We start from the raw sequence: 19,549 nt of genomic DNA, 5'->3' as shown, positions 1-19,549 counted from the left end.
TACCTATTCATTCTATGTGTCTGTATCCATACTTGCTATTTATTTACTTTTCATGAAAATGCTGATTCTGAATTTGTGGCTGACTATATTTCAGATGGTGATACTGATTTTTTTTGCAGTTCTATTGAAAGCGATGACCATGGACGCTTGTGGCTTTACATGTGGTTTTGTCAAAAATAGTATTGGTAGGGTTTCTTGGTCATGTGTTTTCTCTAAGTGACAGAGCAGTTTAAAAGAAGACCTCTCAACATATTCATTTTCAGGGATACCTCAGACTAATTTCTATTTTAGGTTGGATAGATTGACAGAGATAAGTCATTCCTGCACTTTCACATTTGTGCACACAAATATTTTCAGAAGATCTCACGACCTATTTTTGCTCAGTTCCTGAGGGCAATTAGTTATGGTTTCATTTGAGGAGAGCAGGCAGAACAGTAGTTCACAAAACTCCTAGGTCAAAAGTTCTACAACTTCTGCTTACCTACAGCTCTTTTTGTCTCATTACTCCTTGTTTAAGAATTCATTACTCTCCCTTTTTTTTCTCTTGTCACTTCTGGGGATAACCAGAGTCAACTCTATTAATATTTTCCTGAGGTCCATGATTTCTGAAGCGCTGTTAACTAACTACATCTGAAGTGTATAAGAAGTTCCTGGGTGCCCAAGATTTCTGACTGAATCAGACTTTGGATGATGCAATTTTGGTTTGGGCCAAGGCTGCCATCTTGGGCACCTTAAAGAAGGACCAAGCTTTGTTTGCTGCAAGCAAAGGCTGTTTTGCTGGATGCAGCCAGTGGCTGGCCTGGACACCCCTTGGATGCATTCAGCTACAACTGTGCTGGGAAGTTAGGAAGTCAAAGAGGGTGGTGGGGAAGACAAGTGATAGGACCTGAAATTACTCTGTTCTATGGTGCTAACAGGGGTCTGGAAGGTGCTTAAGGAGTAGGGCATCCAACAGGAGCCACTGGATGAGACAAGACAGCAGAGCAGGTGTCAAAAATACCTTTCAGAGGAAGGAGCTGGAGGAAGTACTCAGAAGGCAGCAGGTCTTCCTGCTGGGCAGGTTTTGTTTTCATCCTCACTTAGGGTGAAACTTCCTGCAGCACATACGTATTTTTCGTCTTCAGTAATAATTGGTCCTTTGGGTAATTTTCAGAAAGCAATGTGGAAATTATAGAAAAAAATTAACTAGTGAACAGACCACCAAAAAATGCTTTGAGAAGAAAAACCTTGTAAGGTTTTTGGGGGAGGGAAGAGGAGAGAAGGATAGACAATACAGGAATGATTTTTAACAGTTAATAGACATTAGTACACATTTCATACTTCAGCAGAATGCAGTAGAGGCCCAACAACAGAGGGCTATAAACCTGGCCACAACTGTATGAGAGACTATGAGCAGTAATCTCACCATTAGGAAGTGCAAATTTTGAATTTCTTAATGAAAAAAAGCCAAAGCATAAACCCTGAAGAGAGGTGTGCCTATGCCCAAACACACTTAGGATTATGGTACTGACATACAAATCTTAGGATTTATTTAGCTGTGATTAAACTAGATATAAACATATCAAACTAAATTAAAAAGCATACTGCTGAGAGGCAAGAAAAGTTTTTATAAGTGAACCCCACATATTTTTTCTCTGCACAAAACATAACAGCTTGGAGGAACACTAATTCACAGACAATTCACCTATGCTTTGTCATCCAACATAGACCATCTAACAATCCAACTGAATACACTTGTAGGTCACCAGATCTCACAGCCAGTAGAAATAAGGAAGGAGTTCTCATTAAAATCCTCAGAATACACAAAACATTAAGCACCAAAATGTACAAGTCACACATCTACATGAAAGGAGCATTCACACCAACCCAAATTAATTCCAGCTCCTCCAAAACAACAAAGCTTACACTAATACTAGGAGAACAACAAATATTTACCTTCCATGCCTCTAAACGGGTCATCTTCTCTTTAGATACTGATTCTAAAAATCTTCCTCAATATAATTACTGAGGGCCTGAGCTGATTTCTGGGGAAGATGATGAATGGCTCCACTGGCTTTGGCAGAGGCCCTAATTGCCTGCCTCTACTAATGAACTAATCTCAGGCACCTGGAACTAGCAGGCTCCATGCCGGGCAGGCAGGGCTCGGGTTACCTAAGAAATGCTGCAACTATATTCACACAAATCACTAGCCCTGCAGATGTGCAAATACTGCTTTTGTCATATTGCTGGAGAGATGGACATGTGTTTGCAGTGCTCTAGGACATAAAACCTGAAGATGAATTCATTGTGTTGCTTTAATCCCTTCCAGAGGCCAGGTGGGCATTTGGGGAGCCAGATAAGTGTGTTGATTATCCACATTACTCATTGCAGTAATCCACTTGTCTGTGTGACACAGAGTATCTCAGATGCTCACAGCATAAATATGTAGGTGGCTGGAAAAAATATATGTATTTCATGAGTGCCTGTTGTCTGTAAAATGAAACCTAATCAGGAAGTTAAAACTTTGACTAAAAGCTAAACAAGTCCAAACTTTGCTGATGCCTAGAGTTTTCAAATTACAGTTAAAGGATCTGGAAGTCACCAGAGGATGTATGCAAGCCTCAATGTAAGCCTTGTGAGACAAACTACTGCACTTTTAACAAATTTTAAAAAGTTTTCACAGGCAAACAGTTTTCTGTGACCTCAGAAATTAAAACAGGTGTCATGCAGCTTTCTATCCAACCATCCACAGATTATTTTCTCCTTCCCTGGACTGATTATGCTGATAAGCATGTGTCAAATTCTAGGTATGTGTCTGGTTTTATTTGAGGAGGGAAGAATGATATAAACAAAACACAGTTTAGCAGGAAAATACAGGAGAGCAAGAACAGGTTCTCTTCTTGGTCTTTGACAAATTGCTGAAATATGTGGCTGTCTGGCTCTTAGGTGATGTTCACACAGGTTGATTAGCATTAAAAAAAATTACCTTGATTTGTTCATAGCCTGAAAAATAGTGTTATTTCTATTGCTTACATAGACACAAACACCTAATCTTCTTATAAGCAAAGGCAGGAACGTCTTCTTGAATTATCTACGTTTTGTAGTGTTCCAGACTTTGCTTTTTTTCTTCTTCAAGACACCATTAAAAAAAAAACAAAAACCAAAAACACTTAAATTGACTTTTTCAGGTCAGAGACCTAGACAGATTAGATTTTAGATATTGACTGAATGGCAAGCTTACAGCTTCACTGAAAAAGATTGTGCAGGTATTGCACAAGTGAAGGTCAGGTCTGAAAGTAAAAGAAAGGCAGACGATGCAGCTCTAAAGGCTCAGAGCTCAGAGTCTACTGGCACTGAGAAAAGTCCAAACAGAACCATACGTGCACAGTATGAATCCCTCCTCACTGATAGCTGAATTTCCAAGATTTCCTTAAGAAGTATATTTAAATAATACTCTTTAAAGCAGACTGCCAGAATACACTGATGCACCCTTAATAGCTTGAAGAGCATTCCAGTAAGGAACAAATTATTTTGTCTTCTGTACTCTAGTAATTATCAGAAAAGTGAACTCAATTAATGAATTATCATGAGTTAGTGTGAACACTGAAAGACAGTACCAAAAATCCCCTTGATCAAAGAACTTCACAGATACCAGCTATTTAATTACCACAATGAATGCAACCTGTGAGGTGAGGAGAGCAGCAGAAATAACAACCATTCTGCTGATTTTATGTATGGCAGTAAAGCTCTGTGTGAAGACGGGCTCCTGCAGGTAGGAGTTTGTCTTCTTCCAAACTGCTGAGCTAGCTCTCATGCTTTGGAAGAGTAGGCAGGAGATGGTGAATACACTAGCATCAGACAGGCAGTGCTGCTGTCACCACTTGACCCTAGGATGCAGGGAGTAATCGTGCCACAGACAGCAAAATACCTCCTGTGCCTCCTTTATTGATCACTAAGCCAGCCTTGAGGAAAGTGAATGCTAAATCCTTACCAAGGAATTTATCTGCTTCTCTTCTCCATAGCGGAAATACTCAACACAACAGTGTCCATGCATTCTTCGCTTCTCCTCTCCAATCACATGCACCCCCAACAAAGGTTACAAAAGATGTGCATACCTAGGAGCATAAAAACTATCTCCTCTGAACATTTATCACAATTAAAATCATTAGTGAAACTAAGTAACAACAAGGCACCTAGGCGTTTCAGGAAAGAATTCCTAAATCATAAGTTATGTTATGTTCATAAGGAAAGCGAATACACAGACCTGTTCAGATACCTCCAAATATTACCTGGAATATATAACACCATCCTGCCATCATACGTTAAAAAAGCAATAGGAGAAGTTGGGGACTGTATTTAAAGAAAGGGAAATGGTTCAATGACCCCAAACCAAGACACTTCTTGTAAAATGTTCTTTTGCTTACTCATATTTTCTTTCTTTATTTAGTCACTTATAACAAGGTCCCAGGTGATTTACCCTTCCCATGACCTTATGTCTTTTCACAGAAGTGGTGACCTTACATATTAATGTAGGTTTTGAGGCTGCCTTTTAAAGCATTTGTTCTCATTTCAGCTGTTATTGATGAGCACTTGTTTTCTTAAAGGCCTCTTTTTTTACATGCAGGGTAGACATTCTCACTTCCCACAAGTTGTGGATGCGTTCTGCAGCGTGCGAGGGGCTGGGGTACTCCCAGGTACTCCCACCTGCCCTCCCGCTCCGCCTGAACTCTGCTTCACCTCTCTGAGCACCCAGCAATCCCTCCTTGGCCAGGCCAGGCCTCTGAGCTGCTGTCCCAAACAACAGCATATAGCACCGCTGATTGTTGCTGGGTTAAAAAAAAAAAAAAAAAAGCCATATATACACCATATATATACCTGCATATATATATATATATTGAGCCCAGGTGAGGATAAACGGAGTCTGCAGTTCTAAGGTAGAAGTGTGAATTTCAGCTGAATTTATAGTGCAAAGTGGTTTGGAAATCTCTCTCTTGCATTCACTTTCTGTTGAGGTTCTAGGACTATATGCACAAAAAGAGAAAAACAGAAAGAAAAGGGCTTGCGAAGCAATCCTACTCTGTGGAGTGAGTGAATGCCAAGGTTTCTACTGCCTTCAGCAGGATTTCAGCCTTTGTCATGTCAGCAAAAGTCACCATCTGTTGACAAACAAAACAGAGGAGGAAATCTTCCTTTCCTCTCTCAGTCTTTTCACACCTGCCTACCTTTCCTGAAGTGTTTGGCACTGCCTACAGCCGGCAGCAGTTATGACAAAAAAAGATGGTCCCTAAGTGGGATCGCAGGTAACAATTCCTGAATTTCTAAATGATTTGTGAAAACCTATGTGCAAATTGTTCCTGTTTCCCAGGGAGCTCTGGGAACTGAATCCTCTGTAGAAACTTGACTCACAGTTGCTCGGTGAATTTGGTACTGAGTAGTAAGGACACCGCTTTTCACTTTCAGTGCTATAGGAAGATTTTATTTTTATTTGTGTAGGATCACAAAGTGCATATTCTAACATCATATTGTGTATTCAATATATTAGAAAAACCTTTGTCTTCTGTAAGCCTCTGCATGTGAAGCCTTCTTTTCCTCTGTCAGGGAGAACTGACAGGTTGCCTGCCATCACCTCCTCTCCAGCAAAGTCAGCAGCCTACACCATCAGTGTGAAAACATCTGTTAAATGGATTTATTTACTAGGTCTTAGGTGCAAGTTGTTGTTGGTTTTGTTTTTTTTTTCCACACTGTTTATTACAGCCCTGACCTAATGAACTTAATTTGTTGACATGTTTCCCTCAGTATCTTACTTGATCCCATCTCACATTTCTCTCTACTGTGCTGTTTTCTTGGAAACAGGAGTTCCTGGCGCATCGGCGTGTCCACCAGTTGCAAATCTACCAGGCTCAGATGGCTACAGTTGGCATGGCGGGATTAGATAAACATCGGCCGGTGTCCAGGACCCCATCTTCCCCTGCTGATTCCACATTACCTCACCCAGCCATGGACCAGCCCAGCCAGCATGTCTACACGACTGGTAGGATTCCCTAAAGACTGCTTTTAATAGGCAGGGCAAATGCGTTTGTTCATGTAGGATCAACAGATTTAAATGCCTCGAATACCTCCTGCAGCAATGCATTGAGTTTTAGCATTACTGTTCCTTGGTTTTATGATGCTGTACTGGCATCAAGTCAACCAGCGCAGCTGATAAATCACAGGGTTAATATTCACACAGTCATAAATTATTATCATTGACTGGCTCTGGCAATATAGCAACAGGTGCATTTTTGGTGCCTTTAAGTCATTTATAGCTTTTTCTTTCATTTCCCTGTCCTCTTTTCTCTGTGTTCTTGTTGCATATTTTGTAAAGAGACCACCAATAAGTTGAAGAAAGACCACCAGTAAGTGGGAAAGCTGCATTATAATTCTCAACGTCTTCATTTGACAAGTCAGCCTATGCTACAAGGTTGCTTTCCCTACAGAAAGAGCAAAGCTGTAGCCATTACTGGAAGGTGATGTTGGCTACAGCTTTGGTGTCTTCCAGCAGTTGTGTGGAGTCTCTACAGAGGAAGGTTTTATGGTCAGGCCCTGGGCAGTCCAGTCACTCAGGGAGCATCTCCGATTGGTATGGTCTGGGCTGTCCAAAGCAGAGTGATTAGAACCCCCAAAAACTTCAGTGAAAGGAAGAAAAATGACCATAGCAACCCCATTTCTTATCATGGGTAACCTAACCTTGCAAGAGGGTCCATCTGTTTAAGAGCCTGAATCTCAGTATAGCATCATAGAATGATTAGAAGCAAAGTTTCACTTTGTACACAAGAAAGGGGAAATGAATACTCGGAGGTACCGTTTATTCAGTTTTCCGCCAGAAGTATTAATTCCTTCACTTTGGTTGGCAGAACTTGCCATGACCTGAAAGCTTACAGCTCCGCAGGCCATGACCATGGATTGATGTAGGATGGAGTCCTTAATGGGCACTGTATGTGAGTGTGCAAGACAGCGTGCTCTCCCATCTTTCCAATTAGAATGTCAACTTGGAAAGCAAAAATTTATTATTTTAAAGAAAAAAACTGCAAAAGAAAAAGAGATGTCCTTAAAGCACTGCAAGTAAGTGGGTAAACGGATGCAAGATGACATTCAAAGATGAAAGACATAATTCTTCTGTAATACACTGTCAGTTTAGGAATTTCACTTGTTGGGTAACAAACATTTGGATTGTACAGAAATAAGCATGCTAATTCACTTTCCATGAGTTTCTGTAAAAAGACCAGCTGTGTATAGACAGGATTATTAAACCAGGCCACTGTTTTTCTAGTTGTGGTTCATAGAGTCCTCAAAACATTGTAAACTCATTCTAAAAGATTCACAGAGAACACCAAAAGTGAGCTTACTGTGTAGGCTTCAATGTCCTGTTCAAAAGTCTGCAGTTCCACTGGAAATGTTGAATGGAGCTGCAAATGTAAAGGCTGCCGTTTCAGTCTGATTGCTAAGGTTTACTGACACCTCCCTTTATAAGTCTGCAGAAAGGGGACTAGGGTCAAGGGGGTTACATATATCTGGGGACTTGTGGCATCAGTGGAACTGATTAAGAAATAAAATGTGAAGTTGAGATGGAAGCACAAGAGAAGGAATGAAATGATGTAGTACAAACACTGAACAGAGATGGTATCAGGAAATGGGACATACCAGGCATGAAGGGCTCGTGATCTGACACACGGGAGCGTGACGGGTTCTGCAATGGAAATGCAGACAGTGCATATGCAGTCAGGGTATATTAAAATCAGGCAGAAAGTTTAACCTTACCCCTTTAGTAAAGCGTTACTACATGAACAACAACAGTGGAAAGAGAGGAAGAAAGAGAGAAGGAAAGAGAGAAAAAGTGCATCTTATTCCAACTGAGATTCTCAATTCTTCACTGAACTCCTTTCTCCAAATCCGAAACACCTTTTTCTTGAATCCTTGTTTCTTCTTTTCTTGAATCAGAACATACACTTCTGCAGTCACAATGAAGCCTTTTCTTTCTGCTTGAAGAAATCCCTTTCCCTGATATGCCTCCAGGCTTACAGACTTACATGTATAACCTGTATCACTGCACTTTCTGAGTGCACTGAAAATAGAGCTATTTTCTATATTATGGGATTAACGCCTTTGGAGTGACACTGAACAGAGACTTTGCAACATCAGCAATTCTAATGCCGTTTCTGTGAATAACTAGATAGATATGCGTATTACTAACGTATGGCATGGTATGATATGGTATGGTATAGAATGGCTTTATTTGTGCACAGTATTTCCTAGCATTTATTCATTGGTCAGTGGAAAGAAAGCCAGACTCAATTTTTATCTATTCTTATACAGCCTTTCCAAAATCCTTTGGGATGAGAGCCCTGAGCGACGTGGTCTGATCACAGTGCTGACGTGCTCTGTGTCGAGGGTTGGACTAGAGACCCCTGGAGGCCCCTTCCGACCTGAGCTATCCTGTGATTGTGTGATTTGCTCCCTTAAGAGGGCACAAGATGTAACCAGCCGTTGTCCACAGCAGTTGCAACACTACCATTTTTAAAAGCATGAAAGGAAGGAATGTGTGGGTGAAAAGGGAGAAAATTCTAGTACAGCATGAAGTGAGGTCAAATTCAGACCTTAGAAATTAATATAAAACCACCTCCCTGTCTTGAATTATTTCTTACTGGGTTTTTTTGGTTGTTTGTTTTTTTTTTTTTCCTATTTAAAGACAATATATTCTCAGAAGAGAAAAAAAGTAGAAGGAAAACTCTTGTGGCAGAACATTACATAGGGATCAAAATGAGCCTGTATTTTTGTGAGTCACAAGAGAAAATGCTCTTAGCCAAATATCTGAAGGGAATCAGAACGGTGACGGTTGTGAGAGAGCTATGCAATATATATGCAGTATATGCCCAAGATAATGAGTTAAAGATGGAAAAAAAAGTAAAATCTATGTGATGTTCATTTAGATGGTTTACAGAATATTTGACATTATTTAGTTCAGATTTCTGAATAATTTATTAGATATTCTTCCCTTGGGTTTTCTTATTTGTACTGTTGTTCTCCAGGACATTTCACCTTCTTCAAAGCATGCTGCTAGCCAAAAATTTTTAGGTTTCTTTCTCTCCCCTCAGTTTAAAATATTATTAATAGAAGCTGACCCAAATAAAGTATTTTGGCAAAGAATGAGTGCTAGGGAGTCCCCACCAGGAAGACCTTGTTTTTTCTGACTTTATGCAAATTCAGTTTCTTTTGTCCTGTGTTCTCTATCATTATATGGTTCAGTGGTGCCACCATTCCAGTCTGTCATCAGGGCCACATTCTGACCTCAGTAATATTGGTGTAAATCCAGAATAAATCCACCAGTCTCAGCGGAGCTGCTCAGATTTACACAGGGAATCTGAGAGCAGAATCTGGCTGTAGGCATTTGTTCTGGAGAGACAGAATAACCATCTTTTATTAATATTTCACAGCAGTCTGCAATTGAAAACAGTTGTCTCCCTCTCTCTCCTTTTTGTGGGGGTGGGGAGATTATTGGCTGAATCCTGTTAGGGAAATCCTACAGGCTATTTTTAGCAGTAAGCTCTCCTGCTGCATTGTGGTATTGTACCAAGCACATGTGCTGTATGACCAGCAGCCACACATCTGAATTACTTGCCCATCCTAAATCAATTTAGATGCTTGCAATAAATGAAAACATATATTTCAGTCTTTTCTTAAGTCAATTAACCCTGCTAGAAATAAATTTTACACTCAGTGGTGTGAATATCTTACTATTTAAAAGTTTGGAGGAGATGTTTCTGCCATGCAATACTGATCTGACCCGATTAAACCAATTTTTGATTCGGACAAAATAATTCACATACGATGAAATTACATTTTTAGTTATATTCTATTTCGGGAAAAATACCAGTACACTAAGAAAGGGACATTTATATGTCAACCAGAGGAGGCATCCCAAATACACAGTTTCAGCATTTCACTTCAAAACCACTGTTCAGCTGCAACCCTGAGATAGGTCACCAAAAAGTGTCATTATTTCATAACATCTTGATTCTGTATAGTAATAACATAGTAAAATATATATCTATTATTTCTATTAACTGCCATTTGGACTATGCAAACCTAAGCCTGTAGGGAGCAGTGATAATTAGAATAAAACATTCATTGAAAGAGTGGAATTTGGGAGATACTTCCAACTTTCAGCTACTTTTCTTAACATTTAACAAGTGTTTCCATTCAAATCCATTGGATATAACTGCCTACTCTGCCTAAGTGCTTCTGAAAGTCCTGATGTATGTACATTTAACATCTAAACACCTTCTCTGTTGGGCAGGGGGATGGGAGGGAAAGTTTTCTTATCTAATGGTATAATGACCACTGGCAAACTGTACAGTCTGGGTATGCAACAGACTGTAGAAGTTAAAACTTTGCGTGCCAAGAAAAGGAAAGCACGGTATGTGAGCATGCACTTATTTCTGTGCATACTTGCTATTTCAAATAACTTATAAGACCTGATGATAGAGCAGCAAAACTTATAAATGATGCAGTGCAAATAACTGCAGAGAAAGGAAATTATTAACCACTTTGACAATGCCAGAAAAGATTTTAAGCTGCATTAGTTTATTAACTCCAGATTTTCACTGGCTCTTCTTTTTTTCTTTAAAAGAAAACAAACCAAGAAAGTAAACACAAGAATTTATTGCTAATGAACTATTTTGTTTGTTAGCTAATCATTTAGCATAAACTTAGTCATGCTGCACATAGGTATTATTGTTGCATTCTCCTTATGCTGAACATAATTTTTGTATTATCATTTTGGCTTAAATAGCAAGATCCCAAAGGATCAGTTCTAAAGTGCATGAGCTAAGAAACATGGCAGCATAAATATTTCTAGAGCAGCATAATTTCTGGCTGGCCTCTAACTGAATTATCTCAGAACCTTAACTTCGCATTGCCCGCAATGTATACAGACTCTTATTCAGTAGAATTTTTAAACACTTTAATAAAGTTCAATATCCATTCAAGAGCTTTGCTGAATAAGGGCGGTATCGAGCATGTTGTTGAATCTGGACTTTAATTTTGTATTTGCTTCACTGGCTGACTTTTCAGTAGCAGGCTAACACAATTTTCCCAGAACTGTGTTGGCGTCCCCAGTAGTGGTGGCACATAAGAAAGAAGTTTGGGATGCCAAGTTTTGCAGCTTGAAGAAATTGTTAATTTGAGTCCTTTTCAACTGTAAAGGGAAGAAAATTCCAAATATTTCTCAAACAAAAACGGTTCACAGGGGTAAGGAAAATATTTTTGTTCCAGACATTTCTGAGGGAAATGCAAACAACAAGTAAATAAATAAAATCATTTTTCAGTGTTTCAGACTTGGTTTGAAAGCCTTGAAAATTGAGTTTAGCCTACTTGCTAAAATTTCTCTTTTGCTACCACCACGCAGCTACAGAGCAATGTGATATTGATAGCTGTTCTGTATAAAGTTGTTCTGTCCCTGGATAAATGAGCGTAGAAAATTGAAAAGGAACCTTGCATTGCAGTCTAACAACAGGATTTGGTCCTAATTGGGTAGTGGGTGGAACTTTTTGTTTTAATGAAAAAGGACTCTGATTGCCACTGCTGCAACTCTCTGAAATTTTCATCTGATATGCTTTGAGATCTGGAATTAATATAGTATTAGTTAAGCAGTACAGATATAGAGTGGCATTGTCATTTCAAAATTTATTTTAAAAGCTTTTTCTGAATGATTTTCCTTACACTGCTGTGAATATATTGCCTTTTCTTGTTATATATAGCTTGATTAACAGCCTTAACTGACCTTACCCATTAGAGAAAGAGAAAATAAGTGATTCAGTAATAGGATTGATTTTTTTCTAGCCGTAAAACTTTAACAAGACACCACTTGATTTCCTTATTTACAGTTAATTGTGTTTATTAGTATAATTTCTTTAGAATTCATTTCTACCTTATCAATATTGCAAGATGTACCTTTTAACTCAAATTCAGGATGTCCCAGAGTAAAGGGGAATTAAGATCCAGAATTTTCATCTTGCTCTTACTGACAAATAAGATCCAGTTGTGCTATAGTATGCATGACATGGAAGAGTATAACTTGCATTTTTTTCACTTACTGTTTCTTATTGTGCTGTCTTTGTGCTGAAGGTGTTGTGTATGACAGTCTGATGCTGAAGCACCAGTGTATGTGTGGCAACTATGCTAATCACCCTGAACATGCTGGAAGGATCCAAAGCATCTGGTCAAGGCTGCAAGAAACGGGGTTGCTAAACAAGTGTGAGGTAATAAAAAATAAAGACCAGACACTTGACTTGTTAAAGTGAATGACAAATTTATTAATCCTAAATCTGTCTTACTTCTCTAATAAGAGAGTAATTTGTCTTAGGAATTATTTGGACTTAACTGACTATATTAAACCAATGCATTTTAGAGAAGCACGTTTCCCAATCAGAAAACAAAGAATTTACACAATGAAAGTCGTTTATGCACATGCATCAGAATATAAAATCCAGACATGACTGTGTTCCTCACCTTGATACAGGACGGTAGACAAGCAGTAGTCAAATGGCAAGTGCAGTCCTTTCAATAGCACATTTCTTAACTTTTTCAAGCAGCTAAGGATTTTACTTCTGTAGTAGCATAGAACACTGCTTTTTTTTAATGATGTACTTTGTATCACTCCATAAGCACATTGCATCTTGTCTTATTTCACACTCTAAAGTCTGTTTTCATAGCATTTCCTTTTGCCTGGCGTACAATGGGTACCAAGTCAAAACCCAAGACGTTCAAGCACAATCTTCTAGACAATATCAGAGCAAATGTGGAACTTTCTTCTGCTTTGACTTCCCTCACAAAATTGCATATTAAAACATCATGCTTAAATCAAATATGGACTCCAAGGTTCATATATGACTTGGGTTACTGAAAAACAGCCTTTTCCTACCATTCACTGCTTCCCATGAGTTGTGCAGCACTGTCAACTTCTGCAGAAGTCTGTGGCAACTGCTTATCGCATTGCAGCACAAGTTAACAAAGTTCAACACAAATTTGCTTGTGTTTTGCAGGATCCCAAAATTGCCAGGGTTCTTATGCTCTGTTTTCTCTAATTATTTTTCTTTATATACTTAGGTTTTTACAAATCCAAAGGAACTGGTACAATAGGTCCCTTTGATTAGCTATTAGTGACTGTCCACGAAGATTTTCTTCAGGTAGCCTAGTGTACTGGGCAGTGAGATATTGCAAGCACTATAAATGGATTTGTTGTATACACTCATCATCTAACTAGATGGCAGCACTCTAACAGGCTAATTCTTTTTTTTAGCTTGGATATTTTTTTTCAATCTTCAAGAAGACTTTCTTTCAGCAAGACCCTTTAGGCCACATATTACATGAGTGGTTTCACTGGTGGGATCACATACTTAAGGAGTAAGTTAAATACACAGCTGAGTGCTTTACTAAAATAAGGCCTAGTTACCTTCTTGACTCAGGACCCGTATTATAAAGAAAAGACAAAAAAGAGAGAAAATAAGTAAAACGCAATGCGCTACTATGTATTGCTTTCTTCAGTAATAAACAGATATTGCCGAACAGAAAATTGTGTGGATCTGCAAAAGGTGTAAATAAGAAAAGTGGTATAGGTTAGTCTGAGGTGCATGCAGTCCAATAATTTCCTGGAAGATTTAAAGTTTCCTCTTACACTTCTGCAATTTCAAAAACTGAAATATAGCCTATTACGTCTTGCAAAATCCAGTGAGTGGGCAGAGAGAAAATAAGTCACTTCATGTTGACTGGCATTCAGTTAATTTTGACTCCCATTGTGTGCTTTGAAATAAGACTGGAATATGAAAAGAGCTGTCAAAATGTAAACTCTGATGATAAAACTTTGAGGAACCTCAGTGTGAAGCTGGTGCATAGATCTGGTGTTTATCTTGATCCTCATATGCAGCTAAAGACAGGATTGTATTTGATGATGCAATCTGTCCTTTGCTTCACTGAATTCTCTAGCATTTGCTTGACATCAAACACGTCCTTAAATCTGCTCACTTTTCAAAATAAGGAAGGCTGCGGTGATTCACTTAATTGGTGCTCTGATTCTTTAGAAAAGTTATTCAGCTGAATATATGACTCACGTCACTAAAGGAGTGGTTATTGCATTATTCAAGAAATAATAGGCTACCATTAAGCTGCATTCTGGAATATACCACGTTGAGGATGCGGAGTCAAAGCATCATGGGCAACTGCACTGTCTCTTTTACTGACTTCTGAATGCCCCCCCCCAGACATTAGTATTTCTCAATATAATTTCTCAGTATAATTTTCCACAGTTTCTGTCAGAAGGAGTGGGGAGATCACTGGTCAAGTTTTGTAACGTGCACTGCCTCATGCACCAAGTCTGAAGGGCAGCCTAGGAACAGCAACCTGCAACAGCCACTTAGGAAATCCTCTGCAGTAACTGTGAACCTTCTTTTTTTCTCTTTTACTAAAACAATAGTCCCACAAGAGGGCTGCAGTTCCACTCTGTCTGATGAGGAGTTTCAGGATCAAAGCTAGTTCAGTCAGAGGTAGCTCAGATCTTGTTACCTTGCAATGTGTGTATCCTTAGCCACAGGCTTGTGCCAGGGGGGCCCTCCTTATTTTCTTAATCTAACAAGAAACCCTTATGAAAATGAGCAATCTATATCTATATGACCTTTGTTATCTATAGCAGGAAGAAAAATGCATTTCCTAAATCATGTGGTGTGGATTAACCCCTCTCACGCAGCTCAGGTCTGTGGCCCTGGAGAGATGACTGGCCAAACGCACAGAGAACCGTCATCTCTAACTGGGCATGGGATGACAGAAGTCATAAATACTGAGCTGACACCATGCTTGCTGCAGTTAATAGATTAATCTAGGTAGATTAATCTAGACTTAATCTATTACCTATGTATATTGCTCATATTGCCCCCATATATAGCATTTTAAAAATATAACTTGGTAAAATCATAACAAGGTTTGACTGGGGTACTCAAAGCTGTGTCTTCACTACAAAATTAAATGTGCCTGGGACTGTTCTCCACCACTGCGGCCAACTGGCATGGAAAGGCCCATGTTCATACTACCAGGAATGCTCCCTGGCCCATGCCAGTGACCAAACCATGTCTGGGAGTTGTTTGGAGAGTGCTAGTTGCTGCTCAGCCAAAACGGTGTGAAGGACCACTTTAGCAATTTAATAGTACAGATGATTGCGTTCCTCTGCCTGGAAATGTTTCCTGGCACTGTTTAATTTACTGCTGCAGACACAGCCAAAAGGACTTGCTTCCCCAGACTGTATTTTGTCTTTCTAGCGATAGATATTTGAGCTCTAGAGTTATTCAAACAACAGTTTGAAGGATTTTTGCTAAATTGAGAAATTAGTTAGAGCTTTCAGAATATTTTTTATTAATATCACTCTTCCAAATAGATAGATTACTTCCCCCATTGGCTTCCCTAGGACAAAGAAGAAACACATTCAGACCATGGCCAGCCCTGGAGAGCCGGATTGGAGAGACCAGTCCCTGACTGAGTCCAGGGCAAGAAGGTGGAGTAATCTCCCCCCCGTAGTGGACTTTTTTATAGTCCTGGTATATATGTATTGGAAGAATAAAATTCAGACAATATTTTTGCATTAGTTTAAAAGTTTTGTGTATGTTTACTGAAATACCTATTCTGTGTTCATTAAAGGCTGACAGATGAAGAACAGTTATCAAATGCAGCACCAGAGCGGGGCAGATAAAAGATGCAAAGATTGGCGTAAAAACATCCATTATCTTTTTCTGCAATTTTCTCTCGGTAAAGAGCAATGCATAGCTGCCCTACCTTTGGGACCAAAAAAAGGACTGAATTATGTTTTAGTAGTGGTGTCTGCTTTCTACTTGTTCTAGGGAGAGGAAGTATTTACACAACTCCTTTGGGGCCATAATTTATGCACACATGACTGACATTAGGCTACATGGATCAGCACAGTTTTAGAAAAGAAAGGAAGAATGTAGACACGGTCCCACTTTGTGCCCCCACCTCCACTTCCTGTAGGGACTGTGGTCCAGCAACGTTTTTCTTTTCAGTCTGGAATTTGATCTGAATTTTGGTAGTTTTCTGGATTAGGGAGACATCTTACACCTCCTGCTGTCCACATCTCATGGACCAAAGGGGAGAGAAGGAAAGAATTTAAAGATTTAAAAACCTTTGAATCTGACAGATCGCATAGACTGAAAAAGACAAAAAAATTCCATGCTGTGAACCTCAGTTTGCCACTAAAGAAGAAATAATACAGGAAAAGTTAGTCTTTAATAGCAAAAATTTTTGTAGTGTTGAACACATTCAGGTTAGGCACTGGAGGACTAAAACACATGAAGAGAGTAAATGCATCTCTGTATGGGTGCATGCGTGCCGGAGATAGATACACTTGCACATAATGGAGAGAGAGCAAGCGATGTGGGTGTACTGACTGGCAAAAGATCCATGTTATCTGTGTGCATTTTTCAAAACAAGAGAGAATTTAACAACTATGAGAAATCCCAGAAAAGCAAGAAAAACTCTGAAGACCTTGTTTACAAACTAGATAGCCTAAGGGAATTTCAGAGACACCTTCTCCATACAAATAGCTGCAGCAAAGGCAATGGACACCTTACACTGAGAGACCAGAGTGAGGAATATTCCTTAAGCCATGTCAGCAATTCCTGTTAGTTTAGCAGAGAGAAACAGGCAGTGTCACCTTTGTCTTTTTGAATCTCTGACTGTGCAAGAGTTTAGTCTGCTGAAAGTCTAACCAAAATCTTCAGGTTAATAGAGGTTATCTATGTGAAACTTTAATGGTCTATTTTAAACAGAAGAATGGTCTATTTTAAACAGAAGACTAGACCTCTTTGAGCTTAAATTCTGTGAAAGGTGAAAGCATTTTCTCGTTGTGGGGGAGAATTACTTTCTAGTTCTAGACTGATTTTTCGAAGCACTCAGGTGCAGTATTTTTCTCTCCTGGGATGTATAAATGTCTCTCTTGATGAGGGAACTGCATATGTCAAAAGAGAAAGCCAACACACAAATTGTCATGCATATTATAAAAGGACGACTTGCCTTCTACTAAGGATGTAGTAGGCGGATGGATGTGTTCAAATCCCCCTGAATGAAACAAATACTGCTCATAAGTTCTCCTATGCTATTTCTCCTTTTTATTGGCTTTATGCCAATTTTCTGCTTTCTACTACATTTTAGGCTTTTGATACTACCATGGCCTATGAAAAGTAAGAAAGACACTTTAAAGTAAAAAAGATGTGGATAAAAATGTATATGTAAAGTTATACAAATGCATAGGTTGTTGTCTGATAACTCATGCCAGTGAGACCTAGAAACTATCACTTTGTATAACTGAAGTTACATGATTCCAGATTCTGGCAACAGATTTATGACATGTGCTTTTGTAGATCTGCTTAATCCTGACATCATTGTGTAAGAAAAACTGTTCTAGCAATTATTACAGGTAATTTTTAATATAGATTATTTTTTCCTCTGTGTAGAACCTTAGACAGTTGGAATTTTAATGTTATTGAAAATGGCTTGACAGGCAGAGATACTGCAAGGGTGGGATGAAAGGAACAGTAAATGAGGAGAGGGGAATGCAGAAACAGCACAGACATGCGCACTGTTTACCTTTCCCTTTCCTCCTGCCATTTATTGTGTAAATGTGCTTGTGGATGCTCAAGGTGAGAGCTGGAGAAGCCATGGAGCAAGAGCAGCTCTGGGCTGTGCCTGCCCTGGCAGCTCAGCTGTTGGCTGTCCCCCAGGGACCTCACTGCTGGGAGCAGCCTGGAGTGGGGCATCCTGTGCGGTGCTACTTGATTTCTGCACAACCTGTTTCTGCCCTAAACAATCTGGCTGGCAATATTGGGTAGCAGGTAGCTCCTTGGCAAAATGTTTTGGGGAGGCCAGTTGCAGACTTTACTCTGTTAGTGCAAATCACTATATTCCACAGGATATCACAGGGCTCCCTGTTGTAAGAAAAATGGCTAGCTGTGGGTCTTTTTATAGTTAGTGATATGGCATTTAACAGCACTTTAAAAAGAGCCAGACAATTAACTCTCTTAAACATCTCTTAAAGAGTTTTTGTATAACTTGTAGAAAATATATGACCAGAGAGTGAATATTTTACGCAAGGTTCTTTAATGTGACCTTCATAAAATACCTGTTTACTTTTCTTACACATTTGTTTTAGCTGTCCTAAAAGCCAGTCTCCCTTCCTAGATTTGCTGTGGAGAATTGGGTATACAGCTTTTAAAGCAGCTTATTACAAACGTAGACCTTAATGAGAATGGATGAATGAATAAATGTTACCAGTCACTTCACTTGTGAAGAAAAACATTTTATCTGACCCAGAAGAACCATTACAGAGTTTACTGACTCCATGAAGTAACAAAATGTGCTGATTTTGATTGTGCAACTGTGTGTTAAAAGGATGTGAGTGCACTGCTACAAATTCTCATGTGAGACTGGGAGAGGCTTGAAGAAATTAGAGATAAAAAAGGGTTTATTAAGTCATTTAGTTCTTGGATCATTCCCTAAAATGTTTTTTCCACTGCTGTGTCCAGTCAAGTTTTAAACACTGCAAGAAATAGGGCTTCCACCATTTCCCTGAGGGGGAGCTTGTTCCACAGTCATCTAGATCTAACTCTTAGGATATTTTTCCTGATTAGTCAGAAAAAATTGCCACTGCTTAACTGAATATAAATTGTGCATGGTTCTTCTGGCCCCCCTTAGGCAGCTCCTTTCCTCCACAGTGCACATCGTCTTCAATATTTATAATATTGCTTTCTTCTCCTAGTGAAAAGGTTGGTGTCTTCTGATGCGCATGAGTAGGTGAGGGATATAATAAGAATTACAACTTAACCTCTCAGAAAACTAGAATTGAGTGGTATTTCTGTAACAGGTTAATCAGTCTATTAAAAATAAGATGGTCTATTTAGATAACTTCTGTACCTGTTTATCTATAGACCTTGACAGTTGGATGGATCCACAGTCTTAAGTTGTGAGAGGTGTTACCCCAGGTGTTCATAAGGACCAGCTCTGCTAATAGAGTCCAAGACCTTAAAAATGGGCTGTTTTCTCTCTACGTTATCCAATATCAACAGGAAAGATGATCTTGGGACCAGAACTTTGTTGACAATGCTATTTATGATGCCCAAACCTGAACAAAATCTGCTTCGTGTTGCTATGTGTGCAAAGGTTGTGCAGCACTAGCACAAGCAGAGAAGTAAACGTTTTTATGACAAGCTGTAACTCCAAATACATACAAGGAACAGATCTGCTGAATAAGAAAGTGTTAGTTTTAATCTTTTCTTCCTTCTTTCCTGTCTTCCTTCCCTCCTAAACTGATTAAATGTCCATGGATTTATAGAAAGACATCCCAGATTTTTTAACACTGATTTAAGTGGGGAGAGTACAGGCTGGAGAAACAGTTAAAGAGACAAAATCCACTTACAAAAATGTAAGGAAGCAAGTGAGTCGTCATGTGTAACAACAAAAATGATCCTGGGCTATCGAACAT

At 39.1% G+C, this 19,549-nt stretch overlaps 1 protein-coding gene across 1 annotated transcript in view; it reads left to right on the top strand.

Annotated features, from left to right (window-relative positions):
• HDAC9 (histone deacetylase 9) overlaps nt 1-19,549 on the top strand; it is a gene marked incomplete at its 3' end in the record, with an annotated part of 290,855 nt that overhangs the window by 130,511 nt on the left and 140,795 nt on the right. Inside the window, exons 12-13 of the mRNA XM_082329553.1 lie at nt 5,833-6,010; nt 12,142-12,275. Of these exons, the coding sequence (XP_082185679.1) occupies nt 5,833-6,010; nt 12,142-12,275 (312 nt within the window). The remainder of the gene's footprint in view (nt 1-5,832; nt 6,011-12,141; nt 12,276-19,549) is intronic.

Source organism: Platalea leucorodia (assembly GCF_965183815.1).
Source record: "Platalea leucorodia genome assembly, chromosome: 1".
NCBI classification, from domain to species: domain Eukaryota; kingdom Metazoa; phylum Chordata; class Aves; order Pelecaniformes; family Threskiornithidae; genus Platalea; species Platalea leucorodia.
This window is presented reverse-complemented; position numbering and strand designations above follow the sequence as displayed.